At 42.0% G+C, this 24,893-nt stretch overlaps 1 protein-coding gene across 16 annotated transcripts in view; it reads right to left on the bottom strand.

Annotated features, from left to right (window-relative positions):
• The window catches only part of DOCK4 (dedicator of cytokinesis 4), a 457,247-nt gene that overhangs the window by 171,641 nt on the left and 260,713 nt on the right, over positions 1 to 24,893 (bottom strand). For all 16 annotated transcript variants that reach the window (XR_014834200.1, XM_021079277.2, XM_021079279.2 and 13 more), the window contains exons 13-15: positions 15,127 to 15,252; positions 5,027 to 5,151; positions 4,130 to 4,292 (exon numbers count right to left, since the gene is read on the bottom strand). Coding sequence is in view for 15 of the 16 variants with exons in the window: in XM_021079277.2 (XP_020934936.2) it covers positions 4,130 to 4,292; positions 5,027 to 5,151; positions 15,127 to 15,252 (414 nt within the window). In the remaining variant the exon portion in view is untranslated. The remainder of the gene's footprint in view (positions 1 to 4,129; positions 4,293 to 5,026; positions 5,152 to 15,126; positions 15,253 to 24,893) is intronic.

The raw sequence follows: 24,893 nt of genomic DNA, 5'->3' as shown, positions 1-24,893 counted from the left end.
CCTTTTGTCCTAAGCTATTAGATCCAGATTAATAACCTGAATGGACTGTTATATATAATATGCATAACATAATTCCGATTTTGCTAATAAAACCCCTGAATTTATGGATGCCACCTCCTAACTTTCCACTTCATTCATTCTTGTACCCCAACTCCAACAATTCTGCCTCCCTGGCACCTCCAATTTATTGACCCCTTACCCCTCCACTCCCACTTCCCACTGCTATGGTCCATCATTCTAATCACTTCCTTGAACCCCTCCCTCCTGCATGCTTCCATGAATAACACTGCACCCTGGTAAAAGCCAATGTGTGGCCTATTCCATGCCGACACTAATCTAAGGTTAATGAGGGCACACTAACCACAAAAGCACCCTGGGCTGGGCAAACTTTCTGCAAGTACCTAATCAACTCATTCCTCTACTTTTCTGGACAATAATCTCATTCATTTTCGCCCCCTTTCAAGCCCCCAATACTCTGGCACTCTCTTCACTGTCAGCTCCTATAGAGAGACCTCCCATACATACACTCCAGCATCTGCCTCTTACCCACCTGTACTGCCTCCTATGGGAGGCCTCAAGTACCGACACTCCCACCCAAGGCCAATTCTTAACCTTGAGCACTGGGTCCCATGGTCCTTCCCCAACTCCAGGACACGGCTCCTACAGTTGCCCCCACTTTTCTACATCATCGGGTTCTCCTCTTCACTGAATGATTTCCTCACAAAAGACATGGTTTAAAAGTTTCATTTTAAACAAACAAACAAAAAAGCAGAAAAAACAAACAAAAAAAAGACTTCCTGTGACCCACTCTTTTTAATAGCTACTACCCCATATCTCTGCTGGACTGTATTCCTGCAGTCTTTTTTTGGCCATCCCCATAGCATGAAGAAGTTCCTGGGCCTGGGATCAAACCCGAACCACAGCAGTGACAATGCAAATCCTTAACTTCCTCTCCTGTATTCTTTACAGCAAAGTTTCTGAACAGATTTGTCTCTACTCACTTTCTGCCCTTCCTTTTCTCCGTCTTAACTCACTGACTCACTCCAGCCGGGCCTTCCACACCACAAACCCACTAGAACCTCTTCCCAGGTTCAATGACCTTCCTAATGCTAAAGTGAGTTGTAATTTCTCTGTCCGTGTCTTATTATCACTGGCACCTGACACATCTGATCAATCTCTTCTTGAGAAACTTTCTTCATTTAATCTCCTGGATTCTACTCTCCCTTCACTTTCCTTCAACCTTACTGGATATTCCTTCCTAACCTCACTTAGGAGCTACCTCTCATTCTCCCCAGATCTAAATGTATAAGAGCCTCCAGGGATCCATCCTTAGACTTCCTTTTGCTTTCTAAACTTTCTTAGGTTTATCATCCAGGCTCATGGCTTTGAACACCATCGATATTTGTGATATATGTGGGAACTGAGCTGCAATGGCTCACAGAGCTGACAGCGTGCATCTTTCCCCAACTCCAAGATCGGTGATGTCAAGCTGGCAGCTTGAAACGGACATGGTAGGAATATTTACCCCCAAGAAAATCAACAAATGCTATAATTTAGGGCTTCCCCTCCCCTCCACAACCCTGAGAGCGGGTTCAATATTTACAGCACACCAATGAACTCTATGTTCTCATCATCTAGTGTAAGTCTTCGCCTTGGATCCCATTCAATGCCTATTTGACATCTTGAACATCTACAGGCTTCTCGGAGTTAATGAATTTAAAATGGACTGTTTGAGTTTTGCTCTCTAGACAGATCCTTCTTGTCTTCCCCACTTCATTCAATGACCACTTTATTCCGAGGCCAACATCTTGAGGTCCACTTTGGTTTTTCTCCTTCTTCCACATCCAATCAGTCAATAAATCTATAAAAAAGAATCAAACCGCTACCATCCTCATGCAAACCACCTAAACCTCTTCCTCAGAGGACTGCAAACACCTCCTGAATGGCCTCTTCTGTTCCCACCTGGCCCACCTACAATCTCCCATCCATACAGCAGCCAGACTTAACTTCAATCTGAAGCCTTTAACAGTGCTCCTCACTCCAAATGAAGTCCAAAGTCTTTCCCATGACGTAAAAGACAATGGGGGACGTGGCTCCCCTGCCAACTCTCTGGCTTCACCTCTCACCTCTCTTGCTCATTCTGGCCCCCTTGCTATTCCTTGAAAATGCCAACTGTTTCAACCTCAAGTATTTTGTACTTACTGTTCAATCTGCCTGAAATATTCTTTACTCAGGTACGCAAAGGCTCACACCTTCACTTCTTTTATGGTGTTGCTGATACTTCTCTTCATCAGAGAGATCCACTCTGACTGCCCTATGTGAAACAGCAACCTAGCACCATTGCTTTCTAGCATCTAATGCAAATGTAGTCTTCTTCACTGTACTTATCACTACCTGATGCATTATATATTTATTTGCTTATATTTGTCTGTCTTCCCTCTCTAGACTGAAAGATCTGTGAGAGGAGGTACTGTGTTGTGTTCACAACTGATGCATTTTCAATGACCAGTAAGATGGCTGAGACGCAGGTGTTCAATAAACATCTGTTTCATGAACAAATGATATTTGGAAATAACTACATGTATACCCAAAAGAAATCCTTGGAAGCTCATGTGATAAAATGATTGCATGAATTATTATAGTTCATGGGATTAAGGGGATTTTTGTTTTTCTTTACACTTTGCTGAATTTTCTTCTGAATTTTAACAATGAGCATTTAAAAAAATAAAAATAAAAAACCCTGTGAAGAATGTTTGAAGTACAAGGACAAGAAAGCAGAGATCTAACAGGTGTTACTGAAATTTTCATCCACTTTCCAAGTTTTGAGTTATAATAGTTTTCTCCAAATGCTCTTTCTCCCATTTCACTTTTACTTTCCTCTTTTTCTCACCTTAAAGCTTAAAGCTCAAAGCTCCTATTAGGCCCAAGTGAGAATGATAACAAAGTCTGGTGGAAGGAATGGTAGGGCACTGTGCCAAGTCCTTTGTGCTTTTCCACTTCAAATCCTACCCATGTAACGCTTCTGGGAATTTGGAAGAATGCTAAGACCCAACTAGCCATCACCCTGCATTCTGAAACAGCCACAAAAGATCAGCCAATTCCAAAGCATACCACAGTCTCAGCAACAAGACAAAGTCCTTCTCCTCTCTCTGAATCTTGGGTAAGTTATACAGCACTAGGCAATGTCACTGCATAGCACTGGCAATGCTCCCATTCCTTCCAGACTGGAGAGGAGCCTGTTGCTTCCCCAATAATTGATTATTCTTATCGCTTGATTATTATACTGCTCTTGAATCTTCTCTGACTACCACGTACACTTCCAGAAGTGCACACCTCTGGGGACCCAGGGAGAACTGGAAGATCCCTGGATTGGAGGTTGGTGGAGGTAGGGAGTGCAGGCTTGAGAGGGTAGTAAGGAGTGCCAAAGAATAAAAATAGAGGTGTCAAGAAACGACAACTTTATGGCTAGTAATGTCCTCACAAACAAATCCTGTCATATCTCTATGTCTTGGGGTTTTTAGCTCTAAAATTAGGCAATGAATTCATATCATCTCTAAAGCTTGTTTGAGTTGACATTACTTGATTCTCATTTGAATACTGCTCGAGACTGCACTGTGACGCAGATTTATGCAAATCAGATATGAAGCTCAGCCAATCATAGACTTTCCTAGTGACATCATATGACCAGGAAAGTCCCCGTGGGTTCCCCTGAGCCTTGTGAGAGCTGGATCAGCTCTTGGCCAGAAACAGAGCAGATGGGTGAGGACTGCCAAAGACCACCCGAGCCAGCCAGGTTTTTAACGCCACATCTCCCCTTTCTGTTTAGACAGTCTTTCTAGATTGTGAATTGATGTTTATGAAAGTGATCAATTTAAGAAGACCCCTGTACATTTCCATAGGTGTTTTGTTTCCTCCTTCTCTTTCATCTATGTTTCCAGAGAGGTTATCAGTTCTTTGAAAGAAAGGGAGCCCACTCACCTCTTAGGATTTCACTCACCTTCATTTCTCCCGCACGGAGGTCTCTGGCTTGTCATATACTTTCTACAGATTAGTCCACACTGTTGTTCAGCTCAATAAGCAGGCCACCCAACACAACAAAGCCATAGAGACAATCCCGCCAAACACTTACTGGAACAATGCCGAAACTCGAAGCGGATGTGTGCACCCCTGAATTTATCCACAGGGATAGGAAGCTTCAGCAGCTCAGACCACCTGGGACTGTTGTTATGATAAAGCACAAAGGAGTGGTACTCACTGGCTGGCGGCTCTCCAGACCCAAAGGAGATAAAATCCTAATGAAGGAAACATGCAGGTTAAAGTCAGCTTCATTTCAAGATGATTTTGGAAGGAGCAGAGCAATTGCTTTACTGTGTCTGCTCCCGAAATAGCACTTCATGGGAAATTTCCTCCTTGGTCCTCTGCAGGTGACTGCTGCCCTCACCAACACTGGCAGGCTGAGTCTGTTACATCCTGAGGCTGGTCTCCCAGGGCCTTCTCAGCCAAGGGTAGACCTTAGTAACCTGGGCAAGATGGGCAACGGCGTGCCCAATTTCAACTACGTGGCAAAATTCTCCACCTGCAGCAGGCAAAAGCCTGTCCTATGCCCTCCGAGGAAACTCATGCAGCCCGAGGCTCACCTGAAAAGTTTCTTCCATAAAGGAACCTACTATTATCACCCCAATTAGTTACGTCCTAATCTTCATGCCCTATTTTGGCCAAATGCTCGTCTCCCCAACTATCACAGATGAGAGGAGGAAAATGAAATCGCATAGAAATGTGGCATTTAAGGAAGAGCTCTTATGAGGACATTGTTGACACAATTGATAAACAACTAAACTCCAAAAAGCCTTTCTGTTTTTCTTTCTTTTCTGAAAGGCACTTAAATGATTAAAAACACCAACAACAACCACAGGGGGTGGAGAAGTAAAATGAGACTGAAAATAATGCTACTCAGAAATTAACCAGTTGTATGAGAGATGAACCCAAAGCAACAATGTGAAATTGTTTTACCAAAAAGTTAACGCACCTTCAAGATCTGGCCACTACTCTCTACGATGAACATCGTAACTTCCACGTTTCTGGCCACACTCTTTCCTCCTTTCTCAAATTCTCCCCTTTCTATAGTGATGTATAAATCATTCCGCATTTCACCTAAGAGGAGGGCAAAAGTGAAACCATGTCATGTATAGTAGGAGTGTAGTAAATACTCTATCAAGAAAAACTTTACGCATAAAAAAGTGTTATAGCAATCATATAAAAGTAACATATACCCTATTTATACTTTTATAAAAAGGCCCCCACCCTTACTGCCAACATCCAAGAAAAGCTAAGGCCAGCCTCTGCTAGTCCGAATCAGCAATGCTGAAAAATGTACATTTAGGAGGTGAATACTGGGATTGGGTAGAAAGGTGTTGTCAAGTTTCACCATTTTTCAATATTTCCCTTATTTCATTTATGAGGTGTGATTCCAAAATGACAACCTAGCAGGGGTGGTTCAAAGAAACCAGTCTTAATACTTTACAGTCCCAGCACTTAGAGTAGAAGAAATACCTAGATGGAAGAAAATGATAGGACTGCAAACGGGTTACGGTTACAACTTAAATCTTTTCCGAAATTCATGGACAAAATGATCTCACTGCTGGAAGAATCCAGATTAGTGCTTTCTGAACACAGATGTAGAATAATTCAGCCATACAGACACACTTGGCTTAATATTTCTTGCCATCAAGCTATAAAACAAATGAGAAAAGCCCTGGATTCAAACGGACATGGTCTATGTACACATATATCATCAATTTTTTTCTCTGCAGTGGTTATTTATAAAACCTGAATGCTTTTTCATCTTGCCCCTTTCTTATTCCTGCTAGAAAAAAAAAGAGAAATTTGATGCCAACTAGCAAAGTGAGGCAAACACACTTGACAGCATGCTTTTACTTCTTCTGCAAGAATTCAATTAAGAGCAAGTGGTGAGTAGATACGGACATGAGAAGTAAGTACATAAAGAGCAACTAGAAAGTATTGGAAGGGTAAATGGTGGTGGTTGGCAAGGTTGAATTTATTTTTACTTCACACAGCTTTCAGACACATAAAGAGTCAAAAGCAATACCTTCTCTTTTTTCCTAATGAAAAACCCTCTGCTTAAGAAAGCAAGTCACCAGAAGGAACAACGACCATGCAAATATAGCCACACTTGGGAAATTTATCAAACTTCCTGACCAAAGTGTGTAGAAGAAAGTACCCTAGCTTTCAAGATCACGGGGGAATACCACTTTGCTTGGTCACCTTCCTCCATAAAGACCAACTTTTAATAGGAACATCATTTGTAAATGACCTTGGCTGACCTGGAAACAGATGGGCCACTAAAGAGTGAAAATGAATAATCTCTAAAAAGGATGACGTCTCGCCCACTCTTTACAAAGAGTATACAATGAAGACATTAATGGAAACAACTGATACAGTGGTCTCTGTCTTATGAATTTCTTAGTACTTGCACACAGCTCATACAAATCAATTTGGGAAGTCAGTGAAGTTGGAATTCCCAGGAGAAAAACAACATATTTCAACACATGTAAACTTATACTTGGGTGCTTTAGAAGGTTTTTTGTTTTAACCATCTTCATTTAAAAAAATTAGGAGAAAATGGCCCAGTAAATTTTCAGTATTTTTATGTTTTTTATAATGCAGTTCATTTAGTTATTACACACACTCATCTATCTACCTACCTACCTACCTATCCATACATATAAACACTCTTAATGCTACTTATTTGAACAATTCCATTACAGAAGAAATAAGCTCACAGACTTTACCCTCCAAATCCATCCATTTCAATTCAGAACAGGTCTACCAGGAGTTCCCGGCATGACACAGTGGTTAACAAATCTGACTAGGAACCATGAGGTTGTGGGTTCAATCCCTGGCCTTGCTCAGTGGGTTAAGGATCCAGTGTTGCCATGAGCTATGGTGTAGGTTGCAGACGTGGCTCGGATCCCGCGTTGCTGTGGCTCTGGCGTAGGCCAGTGGCTACAGCTCCTATTCGACCCCTAGCCTGGGAACCTCCACATGCGGTGGGAGCGGCCCCAAAAATGGCAACAAAACAAAACAGGTCTGCCATGCTCATGGTCTGCATACGTTCTATTTCAACGATATGCTGGGAGGAAACACTCGACACGTCTTCCCACCAGCAGATTTGGCAGGTTAAAAAAACAATACAAAGAGATGTCAGTTAACAGGAGCAGAATTCCTTTGCTTCTTGGAGCAGGTGAAACATGATGTGTAGCTCTGCTTACACACAGACTATAAAACGCACACTGATTCATGGGAAGTTCAGCTACAGGGGCTTTTACCTTAGAAATTTCCCATAAGGAGCGATTAGCTTGTCCAAACCACACGGGGATTAACTGTCCTGCAAAATGAAGAGTAAGTGTTCCTTGGGAGGGGGGACGTCCAACTCCCGTCTGCTGGAAGGACCGGCAATTGTGACGCAGGGAAAGACGAGCGGGGATGAGGAAGAGCTGCACGGCAACCCGTCTCTCTCTGCGGCGCAGGCCGGGCCTATGGAGGGACGGGGGCGGGGGACAGTGCGATTCTTTCTGAGTGTATTCATTCAGCAAATACATCGTGAGCACCTGCTATGTGCCAGATATTATTCTAGGAGGGATAGATTCAGCAGTGAACAAGGCAAAAATGCTTTCCCGGCAGAGCTTAGATTCGAGGAGGAGGAGGTCTTGGATGAGGAAATAAACCATGGAGCATGTTGAATAATGATAATAATGAATAATGCCCTGGATAGAAGTCAGACAAAGAAGGGGGCAGGGGGTGCTGAATGGGGCAGAGGGGATGTGCCATGAAGAAGCCCTCATTAATAGGAAGGTGTGGAGTTCCCACTGTGGCTCAGTGGTTAACAAACCCGACTGGTATCCACGAGGACGAGGGTTCAATCCCTGGCCTTGCTCATCAGGTTAAGGATCTGGTGTTGCCGTGAGTTGTGGTGTAGGTTGCTCGGATCCTGAGTTGCTGTGGGCATGGCGTAGGCCAGCAGGTGCAGCTCTGATTCGACCCCTACCCTAGAAATCTCCATATGCCCCAGTACAGCCGTAGAAAGAAAAGAGACAAAGGAAAAAAGAAGGTGTATTTCCACAAGGGAGCAAGGTGAAAAATGGGGTTTGCTTCCCAAAGGGACCTCCAAAGCTGGTTTAGCTTAGAATTTAAGTGGATTCTTTTATCTCTTCTGAATTCAGGAAAGCCTAAGAAATGGAGGGTCATAGGAAAACTGGAATAAGGAGATCTGAATTTAAGTCCTTCTCTGCTATTATCTGCTCCCTGTGATATCAGTGTAGGCAGGGGAGGATAAACCTCAGAGCCTCAAGTTTTTGTATCATTAAAGTGGGGACAGGGTAAAGGCAGAGGTAGGGGTGGGAGAGGCAGGAGGAGGGACAATGACGACTGTGTTAGGCTTGCTGTTTCTGCGGCTTACAAGAACTTCTGAAATATAACACATTCATAAATGAAATCACCTTACAAATGTGCTTTACTTTTCTGTTCTTTAACTGTCATTGTCCCTATACCTCCCTTCATCTTTTGCAAAAATGCTACACTAAAATAAGACTCCTTTGAAAAGAGAACACATGAGAAGAACATTCTCCTGGATGACATTCTCCATGCGTTTCCCCCCCCTTGGGACTCGGCACCTTGCTCTGTTCTAACACCGCAAGGTGCCACGGTTTGCTAAAATAGGCGGAAGGACAAAGTGGAAACGAGTGCTAATTAAAGTCAATACACTTGAGGCTGGTTGGGGAGAAAACTAATAAGCCCAAATGGTGTCAGGAAAGCATCCTGGGTAATTACGAGAGAAACCATACAGAGTGAGGATGAAGTGGAGGCACAGCACCAAGCACGATGAGCTATTTTCCTGACCATGTGTATTAAGACCTCGTACCTCTTGGATCTACTACTCTGTGAAATCTGACATGCTTGACACTTGCCTCCACGTCACAGGCCCACTGGTTGGGAAGCCTTTACCCATGAAGGCTTCTCAAAACACCCACTGTAGAGGAGATAACGAGAAGGCCACAACTATAAGAACAAATTCAAAAGAGTCCAGTGACTACAATCAAATGGGGTGGAGGATGGCTTGACCTTATGAGCAGCTGAAAACCTTGATTCCTTCATTCTGTCCTCTGAATGCCCTGGATAAAGGCAGAGAGGGCTTGCTCTTCACATCACATCAACCGCTGTACCCAGCCATAGTGGCTGCTCCACTGCCCTTTCTGTGCTGAATATGTGTTATTATTTTCGGAACTAGAAAACTTCCTGTCCTTAAAACCAAAAGAACATATGCAAAAGTCTAAGTGTTTTTGGTGAACTTGGATTGTGAGGATGATGGTGATGGCAGGATAGTAGACAGTAGCAGATACACAGGTAGTTGGCCAAGTGCTCTAAGTAGAATATCTTATTAAATCCTCACATGACTTTATAAAAATCCCCTATTGTTTCCATTTTTCCATTAGGTGAGGAAACCAAAGTACAGAGATTAAGAGACATGTCCAATGTACTATTGGTATCTCTGCTTTCCCCAGGAAAATGTAATTCAACGGGATGAGACCAACCATCCAATCAGCTGATGCAATTCAGCCTTTGTTTTCAAAAGATGCGGGGAAGGTATTACTCCTGCTCACACTGGTCAGACCAGTCATGAAGCACTGATTTCATTTCTAGACAGAGACACACAGAAATGCTATCATCCAGACCATGAATAAAAGTAGAGAAGAGACCCATCAAAGGAGAGATGAGGCAGAGAAGAGACTTAACTGAATTTTAAAATGTTGAGGTTACAAGCAGAAAAACTCAATCCACTGGATAGAAGGTAGACAGAAATCCACCCAACATGAAAGAGGGCCCTTTGAGAGACAATGAGAGATGTGACGTGATCCTGGTCATTACGAACATTCAAGTATAAGCCAGAAAACCACCCTCAGGGACCCGAGGAGGAAATTAATGCCCTGGACACATGGCTGAGCTGGATGGCCCTTCCTGTCTGTGGCAGGCAGACAAATGACAACCCCTTACCTCCCCAAAGATGTCCAGGTCCTGATCCTGGGAACCTGTGACCGTACCTGGCACAAGGGACTTGGCCCTCGGGATTAAGATACTAATCTTGAGATAAGGAGATCTTCTTAGATTATCAGGGTGGGCTCAATATAATTACAAAGGTCCTTACAGGGAGGCAGAAGGGTCAGGGTCAGAGAAGGGGATATGATGAGAGAAGCAGAGGCTGGATGGCATAGGGCCGTGAGCCAAGGAGTATAGATGGTCTCTACAAGCTGGAAAAGGCAAGGAAATGGATTCTCCTTTAGACCCATCAGAAGAAATTCAGCCCTGCTGTCATGCTGACAGGTTGGCCCAGTAAGACCTGTGCCAACTTCTTATCTCCAGGACTGTAAAGGAATTCATGTGCATTGCCATGATTTTGTTAGAGCAGCCACAGGAAACTAATACATATAACATGCTACCCACACCCAGCTTCTATTACTTCAGAAAACCTTCAAGGTGAGGTGGCATGAGGGTGAGGGGTAAGGGATAGGGGCAAGATTCACAGGTAACTGGAAATCAAAGCAGACCACAGTCAGGGAAAATTTACCCATGGGATGAAAAATTAACCTTAGATTTCACACACAAAGTACACTTAGTAAATCATATCTGTTGTTCTCATTTTTGCTTTGCTTTATTTTTAAAGAGTTCTCTGAGATACTGAACTTTTGAGGGGTAGCTTTTTAATTGTTTTTTATGGCTATCTAGCAAGCAATGGCAAGTGATACAATAGCAGCCACAAAGGGCTTTCCAGACAGTAGAACATAGAGAGAGGAGCGGGAATGAGGTTCCCATCACATGCTAGGACAAGGCACAGATTTCTGGTAGTGTCAGGTGGGGAAGTCCTACATCTTCGGGTGGTGGTGCAGGCAAGCTTCATAATTTGGGGTCAGGAGCATCTCCCCTGATGTGATCAGAGACTGGGATCCAACCTCAGGGTGGAAAGAAGTGTGGGAGACCCTTAACCTCCCTCTCTCTTTGGTCACCATGGCAAACACTGGTTCCAAGACCACCAGCCCTCGGCAGCATGATCAAGGGCTTCAGATGTAAGCCGAGTAGTTGCGTCTATACGATGTGGAGACCCAGTGACTTGGTCTAGGGGATGGAGAGCTTTGGTTAGATTTAGGATATGTTTTAGGGAGGACCAAATCAAGCAAGTTCCCACCTTCTTTCTTCAAAAGAAGGATTATTTGAGTCAATTCCACCTGTTAATGTACATGTCTCTAGCAGTAAGTGGCAAAAATAATTATATCTATGTATATACACACATTTAAAGAAAGACTATATATCTTCTTAAATGGAAGGCAAACATTTCTATAACATTTTTTTCACCCTAGCCTTGCAAATCATTATCTAGTCAACTTTGACCCAACAGAAATCTGACTCTACTGCCTAAAGACCAAAGAAAAAGGAGGCTTATGCTGGGAGACACTTGTAAAATAAACTTAAATAAATTTTGAAATCACTATCACAGTTACTATTGCTGGCAACCATTTGAAACACAAGTTCTGTTAACCATGTTCAGCCTGAGCCTCTAGCCTCTAAATTCCAGTCCTTCTCCCCACCCCCCAATCAGTCCACCACTTTTCCTCAATTCCTTTTAGGATGAGGAACCTCAAAGATGTACTAAAAGTGAATGCACTGGAATGTCCTATTTAGGGGTTCCCTAGCAAAGAGTGAGAGTTTAACTGGCTGATGTGTGAGAACAAGAGTCTGGGAGACAGGGCAAAGGCCGGGAAGATAAAACAGGGGGACCACGATGACTGTCGAGAGAGAATCAGAAACTCAGACTAGAATGGATCCTCGGGGGCTGGGGGCGGGAGGCACAGCCTGACTTCTCATGACCTTCCCGACACATCAGCCAGCTTTATTCCAAAATGTCTGGTGGATGGAAACTACGTCCTTCCTGACACTCAGGATCAGCTCAAGCTGTGCTCTGCACAGAGTCTGTTAAGACACTTAGAGCCTGGCTGTCCAATACCATAACCACTGCCACATGTGGCAACTGAGTCCTTGAAATGTGTCTTGGCTGCAGAGAGACGTGCTGTAAACGTGTAATAGTTACCAGCCTTCAAAGGCTTAGGTTGATAGTATAAAAGAACTCATTACCAATTCTGTATATGAATCACCACCTCAAATGATGTTTGGGATGCACTGGGTTAAATACAATGTATTGTTAAAAAACGTATTTCACCGCTTTCTTCCTGCTTTTTCAAAAAGTGGTTACCAGAAAAGTTAGAATTACATTTGCGGCTCGCCTTATGTTTCTATTGGAGAGCACTGGTTTAAATATTTTCCTTGCCCTCCCTCTCATGGTCTCAGAGACCAGACCATGGAATTTTCTGTAGAGTTATTTGGTGTGTAGGTGGCAGGGATGGAATTTCACAGAAGGTAACTTTTTCTTTTTGGAAATTAGGCACCCTAAGAAACAAAGTGCTGAATGACTGACCCTTATCGACAGAAGGGCCCGGAGGACTTCCTGACCACTCAGTAGCACAGGGGCAGGTGGCCGCCTTACACCAGCTGGCATTCCAGAGACTAGCCCATGTAAAATACAGACCACGAGCAGGAGCTCTGTGTCCATGTTTTTCTCATTCCAAAAAGCGTTTGGCACGGATGACACTCTGTGACCCTCGAGAAGAGTTTTGTCTATGTTCCCATCAGGGTCAGGACCGCAGCTAATTCATTCTGCAGGGAGGTAGTGACTATACTGATGGAGGTATAAACATGTGCCTCACCACATCCTGCCCTCTATCAGAACACAAATTAACTCTGAAGGACAAATCTAGAAAAAGAAAAGAAAAGAAACCCATCACGCTGGCAGACTGCAACACTGGGATGAGAAATGCTGCCCACATACATTTTCTCATTGAAAACTCAGCTCAAGTTTTCATCAGAGCCACCAGCGAGCATTAACTGACAAGTCAAAATTCTGAAAATAACAAAGGAAAACAAAACAGTGACGGTTATGTTTGCCAATGTAAAACATCCCATTGAGTTTTAAAGTTGCTTTCGGCTGTTGAAGTAAACACACACATTCCTGCTTTCTCCAACTAATTTTTCTTTTTCTTTTACGGCTGCACCTGCAGCATCTGGAGGTTCCCAGGCTAGGGGTTCAATCAAAGCTGTAGCCACCAGCCTTCGCCAGAGCCACAGCAACGGGGGATCTGAGCTGTGCCTGCGACCTCCACCACAGCTCACGGCAATGCCAGATTCTTAACCCTGAGACAGGCCAGGGATCGAACCTGCGTCCTCATGGATGCTAGTTGGGTTCGTTAACCACTGAGCCACGACGGGAGCTTGTCCAACTAATTTGAATGACTCAGAAACTGAAGAAGAAAAATGAGGGAAGATGAAGAAGAAAGCGCTTTCAAAACTCTCCTGCAGTTGCAGGTGCTGCAGACCTGTGTCTGGAGGTCCCTGGTCAGCATGAACCCCGACATCGTAACATAGGCCAGCAAAGCGACAGAGGCGCATCTTATTCCACAGAAAGTTCATTTCCATCATTAAGGCCAGACAAGGGCTGCTGAGCACAGCCCAGCCCAGACAATTACTCAGCCAGTGAAGTGTCATGTTGCTTCATATTTTTCCATTTCTCAATGATACTGCTCAGAGACCAAGCTGAGGAATTCTTCGAGCAGCTGGCTGCATTCTGTTCTAAAATATGTTTTGTATATTAGATTTACCCATCAATTTGCTTCCCAGTGGGATGAAAACTTTTTTCTTTTTTGTTCAAGAGGAAATACCAGCTATTTATAGCAACTGAAGGAAATAATGAAGGGTTGCAAGTGCCCCTGAATAACATGCCACCAAGTAAACAGTCCTATAAACAGTCATTTTCCACAATGGTAACAGGAGATGCTTGGGCAGATGGGGTCCCTAAGCTGGGTCAGGTCATCTCAGGAAACGTTCCAGGCTGTTCGCTTAGCCTTTCTTGCATGAATGGATTTCTATCAGGAGAGAAAATGCTGCGACAGAAAATGCTGGTCAGTTTCTGCATCACGTTAGGTCTTTATGGACAACAGTCCATCTCAGCCGTGCCAGGGGCCTTGTCAGATGCAATTTCCGTTGCTTGCTTTTTTACACATGGGATTTAAACGGTGCTCTAAAGGCTCTTGTTTCTGAAAATACCGTCAACACTTTGAGACTAGTTGGCCTTTCTATTTTCTTCTTGGTTGTGGAGGGTGGGATATAGAGTACTGAGAAACACTATAACTTGGCATTTCCCTTGACGGCGTGCATTTGCTCCGCTCTACCGTCTCCACTCAGCAACAAACTCTTTTTCAGAGTCCCTTTCGGTTACTCATATAGATCTGATTTACATAGACAAATAGAAGTAAGAATACCTATGACCTTTGCATATAGCTGCTTACTTACATACATATATACATATCTGTGGTGGACAAATCCTCCAAGAAAAGCAAACCATTGCTTAATAACTGTTCTTGTCAAAACCTGTAAGGATTTCCCCTAAGTGAGTTCAATAACACGTTCCACCAGAGGGCAAACTATTTTCCGGCTTCTACTTCAGTTTTCTTTCATATTATGATCACAATGAAATGCAATCACAGACCCTGCAAGTTAGCCACCGCAATGCAATCAAAATGTAAAGATTTTTCACTTCATATTTTTCTTTTCCTTTTAGGTCCGCACCTGCGGCGTATAGAAGTTCCCAGGCTAAGGGTCAAATCAGAGCTGCAGCTGCCAGCCTACACCACAGCTACAGCAACATAGGATCTGAGCCGCATCCCCGACCTACACCACAGCTCATGGCAAAGCCAGATGCTTAACCCACTGAGTGAGGCCAGGGATTGAACCCTCATCCTCATGGATAACTAGTGGGGTTTGTTACCACAAAGCCACAACAGGAACGCCTGTAAAGATATTTTTTAAAAAAGAATGAATATACCTCATTTCATTCTTTGGCATGGCCCACTGGAACTCGTCGAGGTTGACAATGTGACAAATTTCTCGAGTGTCACAAAACGACAAAAGAGCCATACTTATAGCCATACTGGGTCATCCTTAGTCACTTACCAGGCATGATGATATTAGAAAAACCCAACTTCCTAGTGATGGATACTCCATGAGAAAACACTGATGAGTACTCCCTTCTGATCTGTTCAATGTCTCCGTGCAAGAGTTGTAGGGAAACTGCTAAACCTAAAATAAATCAGAGACCAGAGTTAAAAATACTAGGGCAGAAAGAGCATAAACAGACACTGAAATTGCTTCGACCAGCTGCAATCGATGGTATCATTGTTTCAAAGACAAAAATCAACAGAATCTCTAAGATGAATATTTAGATAACACTTCTCCAACTTGACTACCTGAGTTTTCCCACTTATAAGAAGGTTCCTAGGAACTGCAAAAAACAAAAACAAAAAACCTGAACAGAACACTAAGAAGAGCATGTCTGGCTTCTATTCCCAAAACCCCCTTCTCTAGGTGCCACACGCAACAGAAATACTGCTGCATCAACTCCATTTCAGGAACAGACAGTGGCCATCTAGCCCTAGCAGACACTGATCTCAAAATGAGAGGTCTAATTTTTTTAAAAAATGCTATAAGGCCTGCGAATGAGTATTTATCAAATATCATAAAGATAAACACCAACCAAAGTCATATAATAATCCAAAGACCTTAAGGACATTCATAGCGATTTTTTAAAATTTTAGGTAACAATGGTGATTACAATGAAACAAAGATTATATTCTTAATATAATACACAGTAGAAAGTCATAATCCCATTCTTTACTACTGAGCGGAATTTAGCAGGATGCAGGCTACTTTGAAAAACAAAAGGGAATTTACTCAGTAAAAGAGTAAAATTATCTTTTTTTGTTTTATCCCAATCATAGTGACATTACCACAGTGGCAGATATAAGACAAGTGACACTTTTTTCATATCTTATTTTCCCAACTTTCAGGCAAGAACTATCGAAAAGAAAGTAATGTCCTATCTTTTTTCATGGGTTTGTGTTATTTCCAATTTGCTACTTCTCTTTCAGCCTTTTAATTTCCTGTTCCTTTTTTCTTCTATTATTTTAAAATAAGAAAGACAAAAAAAAAAAATCCCTCATGCACATTAATGATAGAAAATGAAACCAGTCAAAGGTGACTTTTTTTTTGGCCACACCTGCAGCATGCAGAAGTTCCCAGGCCAGGGATCAAACCTGAGCCAAAGCAGTGACACATCTGATCCTTGACCTGTGGAGCCACACAGGAACTCCAAAGGCGACTTATTTTTAAAAGTCCTTTCAGTCATCACTAACCTGAACTCTATTTTTTTTTTTCCGGCTTTTTAAGGCCACACCTGAGGCATATGGAGGTTCCCAGGCTAGGGGGTCAAATCAGAGCTACAGCTGCTGGCCTACACCACAGCCACAGCAACGCAGGATCTGAGCTGCATCTGTAACCTACACCACAGCTCACACCAACGCCAGATCCTTAACCCACTGAGTGAGACCAGGGACTGAACCCACAACCTCATGGTTCCTAGTTGGATTCATTTCCACTTCGCCACAAAAGGAACTCTGACCTGAACTCAATTTTAAAATAAATTTGGGGGCTCCCTGGTGGCCTACCATTTAAGGATCCAGTGTTGTCACCGCTGTGGTGCGGGTTTGATCCCTGGCCTGGGAACATCCACATGTTGTGAATCCAGCCAAAAAAAAAAAAAAAAAAAAAAGAGAGAGGAGGTTGGAGTCCAGAGGACGATAAATCTGTAGCCCAAAGGTCCTCCATTTACATCATTACATATCACCCTTTCCATGCAATAACGTACATACTATTGTGCAAGCTGTCATTTCTAATTCCCAGCTCTCAGTACTACTATGGGCAAACACAGATCCTAAGCACGCCCACAACCATGCTGGGATGAGGCGGACATGCAAAACAGTTGGCATTTATCTCGATTAGGGTCTGCCTTTCACTCTCCTTCAGTGACGTGAAGAAACAACCATAAGAGCAGAGCTTTATTGGTTGGTTTGCTTGCTTTTCAAGAGACTGATTAAAACATCAGAAAGATGTGTTCTCTGAAAAAAGCACTAAGCTCAGAGAGAAGATAGAGCCTTTCCTGGGGTTCAAACCTGACCTAGATGAGGCACACCCAAGGGGCAAGGACACAGGAAATGAAGCACAGGGTTGTGACCGCATCCCTGTGTCCTCACGATTCCTGGTGTGCAGACCTGCTAGAGGGCTGGTGTCAGAGAGATGTTGTGAGAATTAGATTAAATCTGGCAGGCACGTGGGAACTTTAATTCAATCTTCATCCTATTTTTACTTAACTATCCTTTAGCTCCCTCCACACCCCCACCACAGGAGTTGGGTGATGGAAGGCGAGAAACAGAGGAGAGTCTGCTCTCCAAAGGCACATGGAGTGAAGCAGGGGAGAAAGAGCGCTCTGGATGGTTCGATGGAGACAATTTCAACGTGGTCCTATTGGTTCCTTTTAAAACCTAGAGTCCACAGTCAGCGAACGAAGACAAACTCACATGTTATAATCCATCTGTCCCAGCAGCTATTTCTTCCTGACTCATGCTCCTCCGCTACCCCCACCTCAGTACTGGTGCTTCTGTTCGCCTCCTACTTCTGTCCTTTGCCTTCAAAACACTCACCCACACCATCACCATCACCAGGAGCTGATATTTGTAGACTAGCAGTGTGTGCCAGCCGTGGTGCATAAGTCCTTCCTGCTGCGGAGAACTGTTCCGATTCTGGGTACTACAAGCAATGCTTTCACACAGAGAATTAGGGGCACCAAACCAAATTCTTGAGGCCCCGTGATGTTTTGAAAGTGCAGATCATTTTACCAGAACATCTCAGAAAAGGATCTGATGAGGCACTAGCAACGTTATGTGTTATGTACAAAGAAGGAAGAGAAGAGAACTAAACCGTAATGAAAACTACAAAGCGATCACGCTGTTCGAGGTAGAGGCTGGAGGAGGAAAAGTGATCAGGAGTCTTGCTGGACCCTATGAGAACCACAATTCATTTAACCGTCAGTGATTTTTTTTTTTTTTCCCCAGCATAAGTTAATACAGAGGATAAGATACTGAAAAAAGGCATTCAGTCAGAGACAAGGGGAATGCAAACAAAAATGAAAGATAGGAAATAGAGAAAAAAATGCTTCAGGGAAACACGGCGATACAAGCATGAGCAGAGAAATGCATCAATGTTCTCAAGATAGTAAGAGCCATAGGGAGGAGACACTACAAGATAGAGGGGATCCAAGTAGAAGAAAATTAGAAAGGAGCCAGCTAGCGGGTAAGGGAAGGCCACGAGGGGGGGGGGGGAAAGACAAAAACAGGGAGAAAAGGAAAATTGGGCATTTAAGAGTTAAATGCACCCTAAAATTTGTTTGGAAGATATAGTAGTTTTTAATCTGCAGGTTTGGAAAGATATAGATGAAAGCTCCAGGCATAATGGCTGCATTTGTCCAGCCAACTGATACTAATTTGGGGGAGAGGGGAAGTTACGGTCATTTTGAGGTGACTTAATTTCTCCAGAAAGAAGAACTTGGAGAGATTCAAACCTGGAAAGGTCAACTGGGCCAAGCGCTTGGGTCTTCCCAAATCAACTAACTGCCATAAAAACACACAACACTTTACAAAGAAACATGAAAGAGTGGGTGTACTTTCAGGAAGACAAAGAAACACAATATACCGGTGAATCAACAGGGACCAGCCCACCAAGAGCTATTATAATACTATCTAATTTTCAACGAGGCAAACTCCTGAGCCTATTTTTACAGTGGTTCTTAATTATCATGACTACAATGAACAGGTTGGATAAATGACTCACTAGACAATAAGACATAATGTGCTAACACAAAGAAACTACTCTGCACTACAAAGGAGAGACTTTTCAAATATTCACCCTTTCCAATGACTTAAGGATTAGTCCTATGCTTTCAAGAGTATAATTTATGACAGAGACTATGTTCACAGAGCAGTATTTTTTTTCCCCATTCTCTTTCTTGTCAGACAACTTCACTGTCTTTGCCTTATCTGCTACCTCTAGAGGCAGAGCAACTTCTAAAACTTTATCTGCACACCTGAACTTACTCCTGCCACAATTCAAACTGTCCACATTGGGCAAGGCAGTAGCTTCCAGCTTTTGAGAAAGGTAGAAGATGAGATATAAGGATGTATAAATCCAATAATGAAAGTAGCACACACGTAAGTAGAACATGAAGTGGTATGGGTTAGGTGCATGGTAGGAATTTTTTTTTTAGGGGTGCACCTGTGGTATATGGAAATTCCCAGGCTAGAGGCTGGATTGGATGTCAGTTGCAGGCCTTCGCCACAGGCACAGCAACACCTGATCTGAGCCATATCTGCAACTTAAACAGCAGCTTGTGGCAATGCCAGTTCCTTAACCCGCTGAGTGAGGCCAGGGATCAAACCCACATCCTCATGGACACCTGTCAGGTTCTTAACCCATTGAGCCACAACAAGAACTCCCATGAAAGAATATTAAAATAAGGAAACATGACCTATTGAGAGAATCTGAAAGTTCAGAGATTTCTTTTTTTAAACAGGGATTTATGACAACCAATAAGATAAAACTAGGTTGGATTTTTAATTTCACAAAATAGATCAATAACGTTTCACAATCAATGTTTTTGTGGCCCTTCAAATAAATACAAAAAAAATGAGATAGTTAAGAAAGAAATGTTCCCCTTATTAAAAGAAACAATCATTAAACCACACTTTTGTAATCAGTCTAGATTGTTTAATGCCCAATTATAAAGATTTGATACCTAATTTTAAACAGATGCCTAGTCATGAATTCATCTATAGAGTCTGTCACAAAACATATTTTTCATGATTAAACTCAGCTTATGGAGTAATACTACAGGAAAGAAAGGCTTGGCATTTGTTAAACCAAATGTGGTCGATTATTTGGTGGCTCTCATTTCTTATGAATTGAAGCTAACTCACTCTACAAGACGATTCCTTTTAAATTCATGGAATTCTGCACTTTTACATAAAAAGTAGCAAGCACGGCATGATTTATAAGTAGCAGGCAAAATTAATTTTAGACTAGATCAGCCATTTTGCCACCAATGAACCAAGTAACACGTAGCTGCAAATGTACAGTGATGCAAAAATGGAAAATAGTGACAAATAGATTTGATAAATACATGCTGTGATTAAGTGTGCAATTTAAGAAGTTTATCACACAGTCTCATGACCCTGACTCAATATTAACTTCTCTATGCTCGGGTTTCCATATCTGTAAAATAAAGAGTAATGATACCAACTCCATAAAATAAAGGAAGTGCTCAAACATGTTAGCAGCTGCTATACAACTACCACCACCACTGCTATTAATGATACCACACCATTCTTTCTCTTTCCAGCTGTGCTCATTTGGTATTTAAGCAGTCCACTAATTGCCTTGAGACAACTTCTTCTTGAAAATAATTTTAGAAATTCTGTATAGTTCTTTCCTAACCGCTAGAAGCTAAGCACCAAGAGGACGAAGATTTGGACTTATTCTCTTACCTGCTGTATTACTAGTGTCTTGAATAATGCAGACATACAGATTTTTTTTTTTTTTTGATGCAGGAATGTGAAAACTCTCCTTGCTCATTTTTTCACGATATTTTCTTTTTCATTATCAACCTATTCTTCTACCTTTTACTTAAGTCTTTTCCTGAGAGTGTGTTATCTAAACATTTTGGGAGACACAGCTGAGGGAATATACAACTGATGCTTAGAAGTGAGTCCTCTAATACTGGGCTTGAAAGAGCTACTCTCTGTGTTCAAGAGGTGACAAGGGTACATTTCAGTGAAACAGAAATGCCAAGGTTAACCTGTTGAATTTAAATTAACTCAGTAGTTTGGAAAAATCCATAGCTATGAAATCCAATGTAAGTAACTGGTCTCAGTCGAGTGGCCTGAAAAAACGTTTATGCATAATGCCACTTTCACACCTACGGGACCCGAGATTGCTATGGAAAAAGCAACACCTATTGAAGATACAAATAAAATAACAAGAACAATAATCAATCATGAAATAATAGGCAATGAGGGCGAGTGAGCAGATATAACGAAGTATGTGTTGGGAGTTCCCTGGTGGCTCAGCAGTTTAAGGATCCAGCATTGTCACTGCAGCTGTTTGGGTTGCTGTTGTGCTGAGGGTTGATCCCAGGCCAGGAAACTTCTGCATGCCACAGGTGCAGCCAAAAAAAAAAATACATAAATGAAACTTAAGTCCCCAAGTGTTAGGTCCCCCTTCCCTTTGGGGGCACCCAAATGAGTGTTGCCCCTCTGGTTTGCAGCTCCCTCTTCATTGTCAGCAGGATGTCCCTTCCTTTCTTCGGAGCTTAGTTTACTACTTCTTACCAGGTCTGGGTTGTTATGTGATTGTAGAGGAAGGGGAGGTTAGAAGAGGCAGTCTACATATTTCAAAAGCCATTTTAAAATCCTTGAAATAACTACTGTTTTCCAGTAACACAAGCAGTCCATGAAGAACAAAGAGTGTGCCTTCAGTGAACAATTAAGTTGTAACTGTAAATGGGCAAATTAATTAACCAAGCAAAAATGTACTCTGTGTAGTATGTAAGAACTATCAATCTCACCAATATTTAATTCAAAGACTGTACTTTGCTCCAAAAATTTTATAAATGTGCCAAATTAAAGCATAAAATAAAATCACAATATTGATTAAATAAGGTACCTGAGAAGTGTAAAAAGTACTTAATACTATACAATTACATTTTTCTTTTTAATTCTCCTGAGTGTCTATACAAGCACAGAAGAAAAATGATAAATTTTAAAATACATGTTCTAAAAATAAATGTGCCAAAAACATGTGAGCTAAGAATAGATGTGCTAGTAATGCAGAAGTATTTTCACAAGCGGGGTATTCGAAGGTCACATTACAAACCAAAACTGTTAAGAAACAAATCCCTGAAGTGACCTATGGGGGGAGGAAAGGAAGAATATACTTGGCATATATCTATTAATCCCTACTCGTTTAATTGCCTCCATTAGAATTTTCATGAAATTTGGAGTTCCCGTCGTGGCACAGTGGTTAACGAATCTGACTAAGAACGATGAGGTTGTGGGTTCGATTCCTGGCCTTGCTCAGTGGGTTAAGGATCCGGCGTTGCCATGAGCTGTGGAGTACGTTGCAGACGCGGCTCGGATCCCGCATTGCTGTGGCTCTGGAGTAGGCCGGCGGCTACAGCTCCGATTGGATCCCTAGCCTGGGAACCTCCATATGCCGCGGGAGCAACCCAAGAAATGGCAAAAGACTAAAAAAAAAAAAAAAATAAGAATTTTCATGAAGTTTGATGACTAAACTGAAATAGTCTTTTCATTCCATGTTCAGCATTTTAATATATCCACATTAAGAAAAAGTCCAAAAGACTGCTTCACTTACTTTTTCCCTCAGTATCAAATAAAGAGCTCTGAATTAGGCTCTTGATCTCAAGTCAGGATATTCTAACACTTAAGGAAACATTTCAGCAAATGAGACTAAATGAACAAGATTATATATATTTGGAAGAAAATCGTATATAACATGCCACCAATCTAAATAAACAAACAAAGACAGGGAATGGTTTGTTTAGCAAAGAAGGTTTTTTGTTGTTTATTTTTTTGTTTGTTTTTGTTAAAGCTGGCACAGGGAGAGGACTCAACATACAACAGGGAAGTATGACCAAAGACAGAAACACATGGAATTGGTAAAAAATGTTTTGCCCTGTTGTTCTTTTTTTTTTTTTTTCCATTTTAGGGCCGCACCCATGGCATATGGAAGTTCCTAGGCTAGGGGTCAAATTGGAGCTGCAGTTGCTGGCCTAGACCACAGCCACAGCAACACAGGATCCGAGTTGTGTCTGTGACCTACATCACAGCTCACAGCAATGCTGAATCCTTAACCCATTGAGCAAGGCCAGGGATTGAACCCGAGTCCTCATGAATACTAGTTGGGTTTGTTACCACTGAGCCACAACGAGGACTCCTGCCCTGCTGTTCTTTTGTTGCTGTTTTTGTTTGTTTGTTTGTTTTTCTCTTTTTAAACCACTGGGGTCTTCTGATTCCTAGTAAAATTACTGAAGGTTGTATCTTGAGTTTGGTTTCTAACTGTCAAAAAGCATGGACTTCTGGGGTATGTTCATTTATAGTATCACAACACTATGTGGCGACTCATACCACAATCAAAAGAGGGTAGACTGGGTTGACAGCAGAATGTAGGGAGAGACAGGAAAGGGCAGCCGGGCCCCATCTTGGAAGATTTCAAGCCCTAATTTATATATTCAAGCCTTACTGTTAGACTCTTAAATGCTTTCATGTTTCTCATATATATAAGAAATAATATGAAGAACATCTCCTACATTTTGGAATATGTCTTGAAAATAGTGCCTTAGAAATGAGGTTATTAGGGGAGATTAAGACCTCTTTTAAGAATTTTGCCACATTAACAAAATCAAAAGCAGCTAGGATGGTCATTTTGGAATAAAAATTAACACCATGTAGAAGCCACAATGGGAACTTTTTTTCCCCCTACAAACACTATTTCTTAACAGTCCTTGCATGCTGTGTCTATGTTTGAAAGGTAGGAGGGGTAGGGGGCTAAACCAACAACCCAATTGAAAAATGGGCAGAAGACCTGAATAGACATTTTTCCAAATAAGATATACACATGGCCAAAAGACACAGGAAAAAATGCTCAACATCACTAATTATTAGAGAAATGCAAATCAAAACTACAACGAAGTACCACCTTACACCGGTCAGAACAGCCATCATTAACAAGTCAGGAAATAACAAATGCTGGAGAGAGTATGGAGAAAAGGGTACCTTCCTACACTGTTGGTGGGAATGTAAGCTGGTACAACCACTGTGGAAAATAGTATGGAGGTACCTCAGAAAACTTAATATAGACTAACATATGACCTAGCAATCCCACTCCCAGGCATATTTCCAGACAAAACTATCACTGAAAAAGATACATGCATCCTATCATGCATGTAGTGGAATACTACTCAGCCATAAAAAAGAACAAAATAATGTCATTTTGCAGCAACACAGATGGAACTAGAGATCCTCATACTAAGTGAAGTAAGTCAGAAAGAGAAAGACAAATGCCATATGCTATCACTTATACAGGGAATCTAATATATGGCACAAATGAACCTATCTACAGAAAAGAAACAGACTCATGGGCATGGAGAACAGACTTGTGGTTGCCAAGTGGGAGGGCGAGGGAGTGGGAGGGACTGGGAGTTTGGGGTTGGTAGATGCTAACTATTGCATTCGGAGTGGACAGGCAATGAGATCCTGCTGTATAGCAGAGGGAACTACATCCAGTCACTTGTGATGGAACATGATGGAGGATAATATAAGAAAAAGAATGTATATATATATATTTTTTTTTCACATTCTTGTGAATATAAGAATTTGCAAAGTGACTGGGTTACTTTGCTGTACAGCAAAAATTGACAGAACATTGTGAATCAACTGTAATTTTAAAAAATATTTTAAAAAAGAAAGATAGGGGACGAAGGGTAAAACCTAATTGCTAGGACTTCTACACTTGAACCACAAATTATTAACAGAGTGAGATTTCAGCAAAACTTCCTAAAGATGATATTATTAGATTTTTCATAAATTCATCTTCAATAAAATCTACTCATTTCTGAAATCCTCAGACTTCATTATTATCAGAGGAGGGATTTTTACTTCTCTTCCCTTCTATGTGCTTGATTTATCAGATTGCTCATCTGAGTTTTGCTTTGGGTACTAGAATATTCTACGCTGTGTCTTTAAGGTAAGGTAACTGAC

The sequence above is a fragment of the Sus scrofa genome, chromosome 18 (genome assembly GCF_054392235.1).
Source record: "Sus scrofa isolate SSC_HxYL_T2T_F1_AM1 chromosome 18, Sscrofa_HxYL_maternal_Yorkshire_Landrace_v2.0, whole genome shotgun sequence".
NCBI classification, from domain to species: Eukaryota; Metazoa; Chordata; class Mammalia; order Artiodactyla; family Suidae; genus Sus; species Sus scrofa.
This window is presented reverse-complemented; position numbering and strand designations above follow the sequence as displayed.